Consider the following 18,173-nt stretch of genomic DNA (forward strand, 5'->3'; position numbering starts at 1 on the left):
ATAAAACACCTGGTCAGGAATAAAACATCTGGTCAGGAATAAAACATCAGGTCATGAATAAAACATCTGGTCAGGAATAAAACATCAGGTCATGAATAAAACATCTGGTCAGGAATAAAACACCTGGTCAGGAATAAAACAGCAGGTCAGGAATAAAAGATCTGGTCAGGAATAAAACATCAGGCCAGGAATAAAACATCAGGTCAGGAATAAAACAGCAGGTCATGAATAAAACATCAGATCATGAATAAAACATCTGGTCAGGAATAAAACATCTGGTCAGGAATAAAACATCTGGTCAGGAATAAAACATCTGGTCATGAATAAAACATCAGGTCATGAATAAAACATCAGGTCAGGAATAAAACATCAGGTCATGAATAAAACATTAGGTCATGAATAAAACATCAGGTCATGAATAAAACATCTGGTCAGGAATAAAACACCTGGTCAGGAATAAAACATCAGGTCATGAATAAAACATTAGGTCATGAATAAAACATCTGGTCAGGAATAAAACACCTGGTCAGGAATAAAACATCAGGTCATGAATAAAACATTAGGTCATGAATGAAACATCTGGTCAGGAATAAAACATCTGGTCAGGAATAAAGCACGTGGTCAGGAATAAAACACCTGGTCATGAATAAAACATCAGGTCATGAATAAAACATCAAGTCAGGAATAAAACATCTGGTCAGGAATAAAACATCTGGTCAGGAATAAAACACCTGGTCAGGAATAAAACATCAGGTCATGAATAAAACATCTGGTCAGGAATAAAACACCTGGTCAGGAATAAAACATCAGGTCATGAATAAAACACCTGGTCAGGAATAAAAGATCTGGTCAGGAATAAAACATCAGGTCATGAATAAAACACCTGGTCATGAATAAAATACCTGGTCAGGAATAAAACATCAGGTCATGAATAAAACATCTGGTCAGGAATAAAACATCTGGTCAGGAATAAAACACCTGGTCAGGAATAAAACATCAGGTCATGAATAAAACATTAGGTCAGGAATAAAACATCTGGTCAGGAATAAAACACCTGGTCAGGAATAAAACATCAGGTCATGAATAAAACATTAGGTCATGAATAAAACATCTGGTCAGGAATAAAACATCAGGTCATGAATAAAACATCTGGTCAGGAATAAAACATCAGGTCATGAATAAAACACCTGGTCAGGGATAAAACATCAGGTCATGAATAAAACATTAGGTCATGAATAAAACATCTGGTCAGGAATAAAACATCTGGTCAGGAATAAAACACCTGGTCAGGAATAAAACATCTGGTCAGGAATAAAACATCAGGTCAGGAATAAAACACCTGGTCAGGAATAAAACACATGGTCAGGAATAAAACACATGGTCAGGAATGAAACATCTGGTCAGGAATAAAACATCTGGTCAGGAATAAAACACATGGTCAGGAATGAAACATCTGGTCAGGAATAAAACATCAGGCCAGGAATAAAACATCTGGTCAGGAATAAAACAGCAGGTCAGGAATAAAAGATCTGGTCAGGAATAAAACACCTGGTCAGGAATAAAACAGCAGGTCAGGAATAAAAGATCTGGTCAGGAATGAAAGATCTGGTCAGGAATAAAACACCTGGTCAGGAATAAAACAGCAGGTCAGGAATAAAACATCTGGTCAGGAATAAAACATCTGGTCAGGAATAAAACAGCAGGTCAGGAATAAAAGATCTGGTCAGGAATAAAAGATCTGGTCAGGAATAAAACACCTGGTCAGGAATAAAACATCTGGTCAGGAATAAAACATCAGGTCATGAATAAAACATCTGGTCAGGAATAAAAGACCTGGTCAGGAATAAAACATCTGGTCAGGAATAAAACACCTGGTCAGGAATAAAACATCAGGTCATGAATAAAACATCTGGTCAGGAATAAAACATCTGGTCATGAATAAAACACCTGGTCAGGAATAAAACATCTGGTCAGGAGTAAAACATCAGGTCATGAATAAAACATCTGGTCAGGAATAAAACACCTGGTCAGGAATAAAACATCTGGTCAGGAATAAAACATCAGGTCATGAATAAAACATCTGGTCAGGAATAAAACACCTGGTCAGGAATAAAACAGCAGGTCAGGAATAAAAGATCTGGTCAGGAATAAAACATCAGGCCAGGAATAAAACATCAGGTCAGGAATAAAACAGCAGGTCATGAATAAAACATCAGGTCATGAATAAAACACCTGGTCAGGAATAAAACATCTGGTCAGGAATGAAAGATCTGGTCATGAATAAAACATCAGGTCATGAATAAAACATCAGGTCAGGAATAAAACATCAGGTCATGAATAAAACATTAGGTCATGAATAAAACATCAGGTCATGAATAAAACATCTGGTCAGGAATAAAACACCTGGTCAGGAATAAAACATCAGGTCATGAATAAAACATTAGGTCATGAATAAAACATCTGGTCAGGAATAAAACATCTGGTCAGGAATAAAGCACGTGGTCAGGAATAAAACACCTGGTCATGAATAAAACATCAGGTCATGAATAAAACATCAGGTCATGAATAAAACATCAAGTCAGGAATAAAACATCTGGTCAGGAATAAAACATCTGGTCAGGAATAAAACACCTGGTCAGGAATAAAACATCAGGTCAGGAATAAAACATCTGGTCAGGAATAAAACACCTGGTCAGGAATAAAACATCAGGTCATGAATAAAACACCTGGTCAGGAATAAAACATCTGGTCAGGAATAAAACATCAGGTCATGATTAAAACACCTGGTCATGAATAAAATACCTGGTCAGGAATAAAACATCAGGTCATGAATAAAACATCTGGTCAGGAATAAAACATCTGGTCAGGAATAAAACACCTGGTCAGGAATAAAACATTAGGTCATGAATAAAACATCTGGTCAGGAATAAAACATCTGGTCAGGAATAAAGCACCTGGTCAGGAATAAAACACCTGGTCATGAATAAAACATCAGGTCATGAATAAAACATCAGGTCATGAATAAAACATCTGATCAGGAATAAAACATCTGGTCAGGAATAAAACACCTGGTCAGGAATAAAACATCAGGTCAGGAATAAAACATCTGGTCAGGAATAAAACACCTGGTCAGGAATAAAACATCAGGTCATGAATAAAACACCTGGTCATGAATAAAACACCTGGTCAGGAATAAAACATCAGGTCATGAATAAAACACCTGGTCATGAATAAAATACCTGGTCAGGAATAAAACATCAGGTCATGAATAAAACATCTGGTCAGGAATAAAACATCTGGTCAGGAATAAAACACCTGGTCAGGAATAAAACATCAGGTCATGAATAAAACATTAGGTCATGAATAAAACATTAGGTCATGAATAAAACATCTGGTCAGGAATAAAACATCAGGTCATGAATAAAACATTAGGTCATGAATAAAACATTAGGTCATGAATAAAACATCAGGTCATGAATAAAACACCTGGTCAGGGATAAAACATCAGGTCATGAATAAAACACCTGGTCAGGAATAAAACACCTGGTCAGTCATATTGTTGCCTCTGGATCGTGTCCACAGAGGATTATCTGTAGAATCAGGCAGAGCCGTGCTGCTCTGATCGTGTGCCTGACTTTGTGTTTGGTTGGTCTGACTTCCTTCCTTTGTCTTCATCAGTTGAAGGGCAACTCCTCGGTTTGGTGTTCCAGACCTCTTCCTCGGTGTTCCGGTTTGGGGTCCATTCCTCTAGGAAATCTCAGATGTTCCCGCTTTTGTTTATTCATTTGGTCTGATCTGGTTTTTTTTTATCCATTTTCATGCCAGTTATCTGATCTTTGTTTATTATAAAACTTTCTTCTTGAGTAACGTCAGATTTATTATTCAGTGTTTTTCATACTGAAACAGCTGATGCAGAAATGTTGGAGTAAATAAACAAAGCTGTTGTTCTTCATGTCACTTGTTTGAGTCTCAGCAGTGAGTTTGTTTCACTAATATTCGCGTCTCCTCCCTCCATGTCTCCGCTGGCGACACCAGTATCGATGCAAGTAATGTCCTCTCTCATTAATTTATCAGCTTTGCAGAGGAGGTGGGCTTCAGCAGGGGAGATAATGACTTCCATTTGGCCAAGGTCAACAGTCAACACATTCCTCAGTCGTTCAAATATAGCCACACATTAACTCGTGTCCATCAATACCACGCGCACACACACACACACACACACACACACACACACACACACACACACACACACACACACACACAGAGCTCACAGATTATTGGTGTGCTGCAGTAAGATTGTACTGTTCTTTGTTTCTCTCTCTGATATGACTCACATGACTGTTTCCACCCTGGAAAAGCTTTTTTTTTCAGGACGAAGACTTTTCACTTCAGAGTTAGCATTTAGCAACACGCCGCCATGTCTGCCACTTCCTGGTTGACTTCACTGTTCAGCTGGAATAAATCTGGTCAACGTTAACGTGCATCTTTCCTGGCTTTCCTGCCAAAACACCAACTTTTCCTGCTTGTGTTTAGATGATTAAATAACTCGTTTCTGCTTGGTTTTTGTTTAAATGGAACAGATCCCGCCATGCCACCGTGTCATTCACTGCATGTGCTGTTGATTTAGGCAACATACAAACAGATACGTTAAAATAAGTAAATAAATATAAAGTCAGGGCTTTGTTAGTGCCTATGACCAGGGCCGGAGCTAGAGGAGGGGGTGGGGTGCCAGGTCTGAATCAGATTGGATGCCTCGGATGGAGGAAACGCTGTTCCAGACCTGCAGGGTTCACCTAAAGCATGAAAGTAGTTTTCATATCTAAAAATATCACCATTTGTCTGCTTACATGGTCATTTTTCATCTCTTTAAAGTGGATTTAACTTCATTTGGAATTAAAACTCTGATGTAAACAAGGCCATGGAGACCTGAACATGAAGGCGGTAACAGAGCTCTACCTGATCTGCTTGTTTCTGCTCTGTTTAGTTGTTTTTCCAGTGAGAAACTCTCCCAGTCTCCCTGTGCTCGCCGCCCTCTCCACATACATGTGAGAACACACACATCTCAAATCCGTGCACGATTCTCCAGTGGAAACTCACGTCTTCCAGTGAATTTGGGGTGAAATGGGGTGGGATTAAATCAGTTTTCTTCCTCCACACCTTTTAGGCAAAAACATTTTTTTCTTTTTTCTCCCTGTTTTTTTTTTTTTCATTAATTGTTTGAAAAAATTACTTGCACGCTTTCGCTGTAAATACTAGAAGAAATTAAAAAAAATTTTTTTTAAATGTGCAAAACTACAGTTTAGTTTGCAGGTAAATGACTTTTTTTCTATTAAATCCTAGCTTTCCCTTTTTACAAGACCTGTCATACATGTCATTACCCTGAGACAGCAATTAGCAGAGAAGCTACTTAGCATTAGCATTTATTCATTTTCCGAACCGCTTAGTCCAGTTCAGGGAAGCTGCAGTCCATCCCAGCAATCGTTTGGCGAGAGGCAGGTTCACCTGGACAGGTCACCAGTCCATCACAGGTACTTAGTATTAGCAGCTTCCCCAAACTAAAAAGGCCAGGACTCTACATTATAGAGCCAGACTTCCGCCACACTTACTCAATTGTCTTGGTGACATCAAGGCCTGGTTTGCTCAAAACTTTTTGAAATTAAATGAGGAAAAGTCTGAGATCCTGCTGGTGGGAAACTCCCCCGTTGACTTGAGACCACTTCAAAATTTTGAGCGTCTGAAGGTCACCAGGTCACCGTCACAATGGACGGTGATTGATAAACAGGTCAATGCCGTTTAAAATCAAGTTTTTATCACCTTCGTCTTTTATCAAAAGTGAAAGCTTTTTTATCTTTTCATGTTCTGGAACAAGTTGTGCTTTTATTTCATCTCGACTGGACGACTGCATCGGTCCTCATGTAGGAATCGGCCAACACGCTCTTTCACGCTCCCAGTTAGTCCAGAATGCTGCTGCACGACTTTTAACTGGGACCAGAAAACATGAAGACATCACAGCAGTTTCAGCTTCTCTCCACCGGCTGCCTGGACGTTTTCTGGACGTTTTAGAATTGGTTTAAGATCTTATTGTTTGTTTTTAAAGCTTCACATGGACTGGGCCCTCAATACATGACCGAATGCCTCCAAATTTACTCCCCAGTTTGCACCTTGAGGTCTCAGGACCAGTCCCAGCTTGTGGTGCCGAAGACGAGACTTAAGGCCAGAGGGGACGGGGTTCTCTGTAGGCGGTCCGGGACTCTGGACTCTGCCCCTCCATGTCCCAGCTGCCTCCACAGTGGAGTCTCGTCTAAAGGCCCACTTTTATTCTTTGGCTTTTAACACTATGTGAGTTGTGTGTCTTTTATTTTTCCTTTTAATTATTCTATTAGGTATTTATTTATTTTTATTTGTCCATCCATCCATCCATCTTCAGCCGCTTATCCGGGGTCGGGTCGCGGGGGCAGCAGCCTAAGCAGGGAAGCCCAGACTTCCCTCTCCCCAGACACATTTGCCAACTCTGCGGGGGGATCCCGGGGCGTTCCCAGGCCAGCCGAGAGATATAATCCCTCCAGCGTGTCCTGGGTCTTCCCTGGGGTCTCCTCCCCGAGGGACGTGCCTGGAACACCTCACCAGGGAGGCGTCCAGGAGGCATCCTGACCAGATGCCCGAGCCACCTCAACTGGTTCCTCTCGATGTGGAGGAGCAGCGGCTCTACTCTGATCTCCTCCCGGATGACTGAGCTCCTCACCCTATCTCTAAGGGAGAGCCCGGCCACCCTGCGGAGGAAACTCATTTCAGCCGCCTGTATACGAGATCTCCTTCTTTCGGTCACGACCCACAGCTCATGACCATAGGTGAGGGTAGGAACGTTTATTTTTATTTGTTTTACCTGTTTTTATTAACTTAAGATTACTATTTCATGTAATTTTTATTTTGTGATATTCGACTTTGTGCAGCACTTTGGCAACATTCTGTTTTTAAGAATGTGCTTTATGAATAAAGTGGATTGGATTATTTAAAATAGTTTTTTTTAATAAAATGACCCCTTTTACCATCAATTTTCTAGACAAGATTGAAATAAAAATCGAGTATAGTTCCTTTAAAAGCAGCAATAATATCTTAAAGACAATGACAAGTATTTTACACTAAATAAAGATCATGCATGTATAACTGGTGTTTTGGTCCCTTTTTCTAACCGTCTGATGAAACAAACCACAACGTAAACAAATGAAAAGATGAATCTGTCTTTATTTTTAGAGTCATTCATATTCTGTCGTGATTATGCTGAATTCTCAGTCAGAACAGTTTCTTTCCATCTAAGTAAAAACTGCATGAAGCGTGTCAGTCCCTCTGCTTTTACATCATTTCCTTTTCACACCAAAACTAAACATCTGGGAGAAAATTATTGAACAATTTATGAATACTGATCATCTCTTCCAGACAGTTTCATCATCTGAAGCTCACAAGCCGTCGTCTGTGTCAGACTCGACAGTCACGCCTCCTCAGCCACCCAGCGGCTCTTTGACTGACACTCAGTGAGGATGATGATGGGTATTGGATTGTCAGTCTCACCAGTACACACAGAACAGCACAAACATGACGACTGTTCTGCTTCAGCAGGTTGTTGACGTTTCAGACATTCATTGTTTGACAGGACAGTGAAATATAATAGATTTAACTCGTACTTACAACAGAACTTGTTCTGTTTACTGCCTGTTTCCGGGTGTTACACAGCTTTTCACGGCTGCTTGAACACAATTTAAAACTGCTATTTTTATCAGCCAGGCCAAACACACACCTGGGTGGCAGAACCGCCCAGATCATACAGCGCTAATTCATAAAACTGATTCTGTCAATACGTCAAACACACAAAGGATTTTTCAACCAGACACACTGATGGGATGAATCTAAAACACTTTGAGTTCTTTAAATGACCTCATGACCCCCAATGGGGACGCTTCCAGAGAAATGACCGAGGGACCGAGCCGCTCCTGCGGGGACCGGCCGCTCCTAGGGACCAGCCGCTCCTGCAGGGACCGAGCCGCTCCTAGGGACCAGCCACTCCTGTGGGGACCGAGCCGCTCCTAGGGACCAGCCACTCCTGCGGGGACCGAGCCGCTCCTAGGGACCGCCACTCCTGTGGGGACAGAGCCGCTCCTAGGGACCAGCTGCTCCTGTGGGGACCAGTCGTTCCTAGGGACCAGCCGCTCCTAGGGACCAGCTGCTCCTGTGGGGACAGAGCCGCTCCTAGGGACCGCCGCTCCTGTGGGGACCGGTCGTTCCTAAGGACCAGCCGCTCCTGCGGGGACCAGCCGCTCCTAGGGACCAGCCGCTCCTGCAGGGACCGAGCCGCTCCTAGGGACCAGCCGCTCCTGTGGGGACCGAGCCGCTCCTAGGGACCAGCCGCTCCTGTGGGGACCGAGCCGCTCCTAGGGACCAGCCGCTCCTGCAGGGACCGAGCCGCTCCTAGGGACCAGCCGCTCCTGTGGGGACCGAGCCGCTCCTAGGGACCAGCCGCTCCTGCGGGGACAGAGCCGCTCCTGCGGGGGCCAAGCTACTCCTAGGGACCGAGCCGCTCCTGCAGGGACCGAGCCGCTCCTAGGGACCAGCCGCTCCTGTGGGGACAGAGCTGCTCCTAGGGACCAGCCACTCCTGTGGGGACAGAGCCGCTCCTAGGGACCAGCCGCTCCTAGGGACCAGCCGCTCCTGCAGGGACCGAGCCGCTCCTAGGGACCAGCCACTCCTGTGGGGACAGAGCTGCTCCTAGGGACCAGCCACTCCTGTGGGGACAGAGCCGCTCCTAGGGACCAGCCGCTCCTGCGGGGACCAGCCGCTCCTAGGGACCAGCCGCTCCTAGGGACCAGCCGCTCCTGCAGGGACCGGGCCGCTCCTAGGGACCAGCCGCTCCTGCGGGGACAGAGCTGCTCCTAGGGACCAGCCGCTCCTGTGGGGACCGAGCCGCTCCTGCGGGGGATGAGCCGCTCCGAGGCCAAGGGCCCAGAGGAAGCTCAGGAACTTCTGGAAGGCTGCTCGCCAGCACATGGCACATTTCAGGCTCCTGCACCGTTAAAACTTGTCTCTAAACACATTTTTACTGTTCAGCTTCAGCCTCAGAGAGACTTTTTGTTCATCTGATCGTTTTTGTTCTCATTGATCTTATTGTGATTAATTTTAGTTCTTGACATATCATGTTTACACATATGTGTGATGTTTTATGACTTTTATATTATTCAGTAATGCTGCTGCGCTTTGTGACTATTTTTAATAAAGTTTGTGTTTAAATCAGGTTTTCACTGTGGAATCACCTCATTTTAGTGGATGAGTGATAAAAAACAACATTTCTCTGCTCACTTCCTGCTTTTTCATCAACGTTCTGCAGTGTGTGTGTGTGTGTGTGTGTGTGTGTGTGTGTGTGTGTGTGTGTGTAAACTGAATTGATTAGATGGGCACTTTGGAATCGGCCTGCTATCTGCTAAACATTTCACCCTGCGACTGTGTGCACTATTCCTTTACATGTTGACTTTACGCTGCACGATTTGTGAAGCATTACACAATACAGCAGCGGATCGATGAGTGTACTCCTGGCTGGAGAATAGTCCTGGATGAGGAGGAGGCCGTTGAACCTTGTTAATGTTACACAAACAAGGTTATGAGAAAGATGAACTTTAATCCATCAAAATATCAAACATGCTTAGAAAGGATTCCTGTTTCACCAGATTCAGGTTTTCCCTCCATTTTCTGTTTTATTCATTCATGTTTTTCTGTGTCCCACATCTAGTTTGTGTGTGTGTGTGTGTGTGTGTGTGTGTAGGATGCCTATCAATCTAACTCCCCTGCTATCTGTTGTCTCTGTTCCTCTGAGGTTCACTCAATCATTAACCTAATCTCCTCACTAACATCTCCCTCTCGCCGTGTTTGTATGAGAGATTGAGGAACTATTTGAAGTTGAATGATGGGACAACAGTTGACATGGCTGTTTGATAATCTGCGAAACAGAAGGAAGAGCAGTGATTTGATTTTAATTTTAAGCAGCAGAAGGTCTCAGCTTCCAGCATGGAGACAGAGAAGAGCTCAGGAGAGTTGTCTGCTTATCTGCAACAAGCAACAAGCAGATCCCAGTCGTTTCCAGCTTTTAGGCGGTGGTCGTGTTATCAGATCTGAAACAGAGGAGTCAGATCAGCCGCAGGGAAGTTTGCATTTCCAGATGACGCATCGTCAGAGCAGGAAGGTGTGGAAGCAGAGAGGGAACATTCAGACTCGTGTTAAACAGCCTTCATGTTTAACACACACGCTGCATTGTGTACATCATCGTACTGGGAACTCTGGCTGGTTTTTAACCTTACTGGGAAGCAAACTCAGAAAACTCCTGTTCAGTAGCTGTTCCTGGGACTGATCTGTCCTGGAAGTGTCTCCAGGTATCTGTTGGAGCCACTTCTCCAGCGTGGTGGGGGGGCATGGCCCCCAGTGCTCCAAGTAGTCTACCGCTACCGCTGCTGTTTCCACCTCCCCAGCTTCTCCAGGTCCTCCTGGAGTCCCTGGTATTCCTGCAGTTTTGTCTCGTGTTTTTCTGCACATTTAATTGTAGAAAATGACAGAAAATTTAAAAAAAAAAAAAAAACAGCAGAATTATAGTTTAGCTTCATCCAAAAATGTCAGATTTATTTGTATCAACAAAACTGTCGTTATTCATCAGACATGAGCAGACAGGTGATGATTCAGGAGAATAACGCGGTGAAAATTTTGCTCTAAATCCTGCGGAGCACATCTTCTGCCCCTCGATGGAAACCAGAGAGCAGAAGATTTCACGACATATCACATGGTAATAAGTGGTAAATACCCCTAAAGGATGTTCTGACTTGTTAAAAGGGACAAATAAAGGCCGGACATTGATTGTTTCATGCGCGTCAGTGACAAACATCATTGCTACTGTACAAAACAAGTCGTCTATAAGAAAACCATCTATTTACAGTAAAATCAGAACAAACTCAGTGTTTTATTTACGATCTCCAGCAATCTGAGGAGCAGACGGCGCTGGTGAGCGGGGAGGGAGCGTCTCATGTGAGTCTTATCTGAATAAATGTGGATGGAAGGAAACCAGGACCAGGACAGAAAGCAGCCGGCGGTCCGTCTTCCAGACAGTTTTCATCTCACTGAGAGGCGAGGAGAGCAGGTTCAGCTGGTCTGGACTAAAACCTGAAGCCTGATCCAGTCCCTCCACATTCAGGCGTTTAGTGTGAAGTCATCTTCTATATCCAGCTCCTGGTCGGAATCATCTGACACGTCAGAGTCCAGGTCTGTGTGGGGCATTGGGTGCATGCTGAGGCCCGTCTGGGAGGAAGAGCCCGTCTTCCTCTGGTCCAGGTTCTGGATCCCGACCTGCTCCATCATCTTGTCTCCTTTAGTACTCCTTCCTGCAGCGCAGTCGTCCTCCACCTCCCTCTTTCCTCCCTGAGGGTTCTCCTAGAAGCGACGACATGGTGAAGGAGAAGACCTGAACACCTGACAACACATGCGCTGTTTGTTTGTTTGTTTACTGAAAGAAATGCAGCACCAGTAAATAAAAACCTTTTACCTGCTTCAGCCGTCTCCACTTGGCTCGACGATTCTGAAACCAGGTTTTAACCTAAAAGATAGATCGATAAATAAATAAATAAATAAAAAAATTTTTTGCTGTAATTAAAAAAGTATGGATTTTACACAACAGCAACAATAATTTTGTTTATTATTGCTGTTTGTATCGTCATGACTGGCAGCAATAATAGTAATAATAAGAATAATAATAATAAGGAGAAGAATATAATAATAATAATAATAATAATAATAAATTATCTTTATATGTTGTTGTTTTGTTTTTCTGTTTAATTTTTGTATTCTTATTTTATTTTTACCTGTTGTATTTAGGTTAGATATTCATGTAGAAAAACTAAACTAAACTAAACTAAACGAAACTAAACAGCTGAGCCTTCTTGGGGGAAATGATTTAGTAGGAATTTAACTAAAACATTTTATTTCTGACTCATGTGGACTTTGATGAAGCTGAGAGAAGGGTTTGTTTCTACAGTGGAACCACGAGCAAAAAGTAGCACAAATAAAATATAGATTACTAAATACAATTTTATAATCAATAATTATTTCCTAAAAAGATCAATTTGCAAAGTGTTTACATTTATTTTAAATGGAAAAAAGAAACTAAAATTTGAAATATAAATTTATTATTTAAAACTGGTTTAAAATGTTTTTTTTTTCAAAAAGGAGAAATAAATTAATTAATTTCTACATATGTTTAGAAATACCTTTTCATTTTTATATGAAAAAGGTGGCATCGTCGCCAGCTTTACGTGACATTTTACATTTTACCGCTTAAAACGTGAATCTTTTCTTTTCGTTCCGTTTGTTCCGCTGTTGTGATTTCTGTGGTATAATTCAGACAAATCAATGTCTTTATTTTCAGATTTTCTGGCTGGGTTGGAAATCTTTCAACATATTTCAGCAGCAAAATGTGTAAAAATATCGTTTATTTTTCTGCGTGTTTCTGTCTCCATGGTAACAGACCACAGTAACACGTCGGCTTCCGTCCCTTCTGACAGCAGAAGTTTGATTAACAGATTTCTACTTTTATTATTTATTATTATTTATTGTGGTGGTTTTAACTTGCAGGTTCATGTCCGGAGGAAAGAGAAGGATTTGTTCTTCTGGTTAAAATCATCAACTTTCTCTTTAATCTTTCATCGTCAGAAACGCGAACATCTGGATTTCATGCTGAGTCTGCGCGAGCCGCATAAAATAATCTAAAAAAGAATTTATTCCATATTTCCTCTGCAGATCGTTTTACAGAATATTCGATGCTTTACATTTTTATAATCATCAATCGACAAAGATTCATCATCATTATCAGTTTCTGTAACTAAATATATATTTAAGAAATTAAGCTGCTTCACCCGCTAACCTCTTTTAATATTACTAATAAAAACAGCTGTATATTATTATTATTATTATTATTATTATTATTATTATTATTGACGTTGTTGTTGTTGTTATAATAATTATTATTAGTACTAGTATTATTAAGTCGGATCCATGCAGCAGATTCGCTGCAGTCTGCCTGGATTTCCGTGTCTGAGCAGCTCAGGATTATTTCTCCTGGATTATAAAATTATTCTGATATTCCAGAAATTTATCAGCGGTTTTTAAATCATCACGTGATCCCCGCAGTCCTGCTGTTTGTTCCGATGCGCCAAAGCGCGTGCATGTTCCGCGCGCTGGTTTAACATTAGTAAATATAAACAAAATCAATCAAATGTTTTTTTCGTTATTTAGGACAATTAAAAAGAAAATTCTGGAATTTCATCGCTTTTAAAACCGTCTGGGATTTCCCAGCTGCTGGGAAACTGGGACAAACTGCGATAAACTGGGACAAACTGCGATAAACTGGGACAAACTGGGATAAACTGGGACAAACTGGGATAAACTGGGACAAACTGGGATAAACTGGAAACATAAGGACTAGTTTTCTGTAAGCGTGAAGCATATTATTATAAGCTGATGTAAAACCAATCAATACTTATAAGGAAAGTGCGCGTGCAGCAGGACTTGACCGGACGCTGCTGGACTCTGTGATAAACCAGCACGGCTCCCAGTCCCAGCGCTGGTCCCAGCATCCAAGCATGTCCGGCTGCCAGAGGACAGCAGGACCAAATTGTCACCTCAGACACGCGCGCAGGCAGGTGACAATTTGGTGCGCGTGACTGTTTTATTCCTGAGCAACAATAAATCTGAAAGAACCAAAAAGAGCTGAAATGTTTCTGCTCCAACAACATCACGTGACGACTGACCTTTCCTCTGATTGGCTGATTAATCATCCTGCACAGCGATATATAAAACAACTAGTTTAGTTTAGTTTAGTTTAGTTTAGTTTAAATTAGTTTAGTTTAGTTTAGTTTAGTTTAGTTTAAATTAGTTTAGTTTAGTTTAGTTTTAAGATGATAAATGGAAATATTAAATAAAAATTTAAAGATCAAACAGACAGATAAACATTGTAATTATTATTATTATTATTATTATTATTATTACATAATATAATATAATATAATATAATATAATATAATATAATATAATATAATATAATATAATAACAGGCTTTATTTATTAAGACGGGGTCCGGGGGTTTGATCCCCGCGAAGGGGCCTCCATGGCGGACGGACGTTCACCTGTCTCTCGCTGAGCTGCAGCATCTTGGCCAGGCGTTTCCTCTCCGGGGGGGACAGATATTTCTGCGTTTCAAACTTCTTCTCCAGCTCGACCGTCTGGTCGTTGGAGAACCGGACCTGCCCCCCTTTCCTCTTATGGAGGGGCCGCTGGATGAAGGGGGTCCAGAGCAGGGGCTTCCCTGCAGACACACGGCCCACTCCGTCAGAACCAGACACCCACATGACACATTCAGGCAAACTTCTGAGAATATAAAATATAAACTATCATCTCTGATCATCACGGAGACAAATAATCAATGACTGTAATGAGGAAGAAAATAATGTTTGTCTGCAGAATGAATTAGAACCCGGATGTAGGATTAAGAACTGAAGATATTTCAGTTGCGCGCGCGCCGCGTGTGTGTGTGTGTGAGAGAGAGAGAGAGAGGGGGGGGGGGGGGTAATGGAAGAAACAGCCTGCAGCTTGTTGACTGTCTTTTCAGGAAGGTCGTGACAGAGTGAAAACTATGGCCAAATATCCGCTTCACGCGCTTCCTGCTTTGTGGTGTGATTGTAGACGGTGTATCTACTGACACACACACACACACACACACACACACACACACACTCCTGTCCTCACTGACACACAAACCCGTTCCATCCAAGCTGCTCTTTCTTTTATTCCTGACACTGAAATCAGACAAAGGGATGAAAAAAACGACCATTTTCTCCGTTTCTTGCTTCACGCGCGCATCTGACAAACATGTCAACAACAACAGAAGGCTTTCAGGACTGCCATTTCCTTTAGCTTGTAAACATGTAAACACGAGACAGAACAAGGCTTTAACGGGAGGAAACTTCTGGAATGGAAGTAAAAAGTAGTCCGACATGGAAAAGTGTGTTAAATCAGGAGGAAATGTTTTTATTAGCAACTAAAGATTTATTTTAAACTGCTGGTTTTAGGAGAAAGCTGGAGAAAATTGGACAAATGTTGGCTTATAAAGCTTGTCTTAATGAAAGCTGCTGGTGCGTTGAGGTCCCATCGGGCCTGATGTGCTGCTGTGTTTGCCTTACTTTCCTCCCTCCGACCAGCAGAAAGAAAGTCCGCCACATCCTCACAGGCCGCCACAGGAAGGGGAACAATATGTGAAAAACGGATCCCGGGCTATCAGAGGCCGAGTGTTTCCTGAATATGTCTGTATTGAGGATGTCGATAAAATAATCAGCAGCGTGCAGCGGGCTCGCGAGGAAGCGGCTGGTCGGTTGGGTGGGGGGGGGGGGGGTGGGGGGGGGCAGGAAGGCATTTAACAGCTTCTGAAACCAGATTTACTCCTATCGACAGGCTCGCGGCTTCCGCCATGAACGGAAAAGGGCCCGGCTTGTTCAGCAGCCGGTTGTACTTCTGAGGGCCAACACACACACACACACACACACACACACACACACACACACACACACACACACACACACACAGGGCCTCCAGCCTGAAAACAGTCTGGAAGAGACTGAAATGCAGTTTGGAACAAAGACATGTGCAGGAATTACACCAGTTTATGTAGAAATTATTTACAACATTATAAAGCTCATTTAGCAGCAGAAGGAAAAATATTCATCACTTTAAAATAAACTCTTAGAAAATAAATCATAATTCACACGAGCACACACACACACATATATATAGGCCTACCTATCTATCTATCTATCTATCTATCTATCTATCTATCTATCTATCTATCTATCTAATTATATATATAATTAGATAGATACAGATATTAATACATATGTAGATAAATATATGTATATATATATATAGATAGATAGATAGATAGATAGATAGATAGATAGATAGATAGATAGATAGATAGATAGGTAGATAGATATAGAACTAAATAAATATATAGATGTAAAGAGGTAAATCTATATCTATATTTATATCTATAGATATATAGATATAAATCTATATCTATCTATCTATCTATCTATCTATATAAATATATATATAATTATATAGATAGATATAGATATTTAGACACATATAGATAAATATATATATATATATATATATATATACATACATATATATATATATATATATATATATATATATATAGATAGATAGATAGATAGATAGATAGATAGATAGATAGATAGGTAGATAGATATAGAACTAAATAAATATATAGATGTAAAGAGGTAAATCTATATCTATATTTATATCTATAGATATATAGATATAAATCTATATCTATCTATCTATCTATCTATCTATCTATCTATCTATATAAATATATATATATATACATATATATATATATATATATATATATATATATATATATATCTATATATATATATATATATATATATATACATGTATGTACATATGTACATGTATATATATATATATATATATATATATATATATATATATATATATATGTATATATATATATATATATATATATATGTATATATATATATATATATATATATATATATATATATATATATATATATATATATATATATATATATTTACATATCTATCTATCTATCTCGTCCCTTCAGATAGATAGATAGATAGATAGATAGATAGATAGATAGATAGATAGATAGATAGATAGATAGATAGATAGATATGAACACCATAAGCTGTTTGTCTGACATGTTGTTTAGAAAGAAGAAGTGATTTAAGGCGACTTGCTCCTCTGATGTTTCAGAACAATGGGACTCAGGAAAGGAGTCAGGCTGGCCTGCACCCCCCCATACCTCCCCTTCACCACCGTCCAGGCACACTGAATATGACTGGAGCTGTTGTGAGCAAACATCAGACAGAAAGCAGAGACTCTTGGGCCGCTTGGTTTAGCTGCTTGCCTCTCGCGCTGCCACGCGTGACGGAGCGTGATCCGCATGCAAACCTGGTTTCGTTCGCACTGAAACAGACCTGTTGATGCTGCTTTTTCATCTAAAGCTGCGTGATAGCTCCACATCTGCGGGGTGGAGGAGGAACCAGCAGGCAGCTGCGGCTGGATCTCCTCGTGTTTCAGAAACCAGTTTAATTTAAACTAAAGTCCCACAAAAAGCAGAAAAACCAAATAAAACTTGTCCTAAACGGAGTCAGGAATGACAGAAACGTTTTATGTCGCTGCAGAAAAGCAACAATCCCCCCAAACAAACCCGCACACCAGTCCCCAGACTGGAGGAGAAGACTCACCCAGAGAGTCGGGCCTCAGCAGCGCCTGCGCGTACTCCCCCACGGAGCGGGGGTGCTGCGGGGGGAACGGGTACATGGAGCCGCTGAACGGGCCCCCGGGGCCGTACGTGGCTGTCAGAGCAGCGTGGGACAGAGCTGGGTGGATCGGCGTGGGCTCGTAAATGGGAGTCCGGTACTGGGAGATCAGACTGGTGAAGGAGGAGTTGGGCGACGGGAGAGTCGGAATGGGGAGCACCGGGGTGGAGCAGGAGGACGACGAGATGGAGGGAGAGGAGGTGGAGGTGCTGCCATTCCTCCCCAGAATGTCCTCGATGTAGAAGGGTGTCAGGTGAGCCGACTGGACGGGGGTCGGGGCGTAAACCGGGACGCTCATGGTGCCGCTGCGCGCGCTCCAACCGTCCCTTCAGTCTCTCTGGACTCCTCTAGACCTCCTCTGGACTCCTCTAGACCTCCTCTGGATTCCTTTAGACCTCCTCTAGACTCCTCCGGACCTCCTCTGGACTCCTCTCGACCTCCTCTGGACTCCTTAAGACCTCCTCCGGACCTCCTCTAGACTCCTCTGGACCTCCTCTGGACCTCCGGGTCTCACGGGAACCTCTTCCAGCCTGGGGCTCCCCGTCCTGCGCAGAAGCAGACCGCTACAGGACTGCAGGGTCCATCAGGTCCTCCAGCTGGAGGGGCTGTAATCTGACTGCACGCGCATCCAGCTGTGGGGTGTTATCTGGCTGCACGCGCAGGAGGAGGAGGAGATAAACGGCCGGCCAACTTCCTGCAGGTGG

The 18,173-nt window shown here is 42.1% G+C and overlaps 1 protein-coding gene across 1 annotated transcript; it reads right to left on the minus strand.

Moving 5' to 3' along the window:
• Window positions 1-11,214: 11,214 nt before the first annotated feature.
• Window positions 11,215-17,886, minus strand: hhex (hematopoietically expressed homeobox; the record flags this gene model as incomplete). Its single annotated transcript, XM_079260644.1, has 4 exons — window positions 17,395-17,886; window positions 14,202-14,380; window positions 11,567-11,617; window positions 11,215-11,454 (listed from the first exon to the last, which is right to left on the minus strand). Exons 1-4 carry the CDS (start codon window positions 17,765-17,767, stop codon window positions 11,215-11,217), a joined length of 843 nt encoding a protein of 280 aa, XP_079116770.1. The 5' UTR covers window positions 17,768-17,886.
• Window positions 17,887-18,173: the final 287 nt, after the last annotated feature.

Source organism: Telmatherina bonti (genome assembly GCF_933228915.1).
Source record: "Telmatherina bonti genome assembly, chromosome: 21".
In the NCBI taxonomy this organism is placed as follows: Eukaryota; Metazoa; Chordata; class Actinopteri; order Atheriniformes; family Telmatherinidae; genus Telmatherina; species Telmatherina bonti.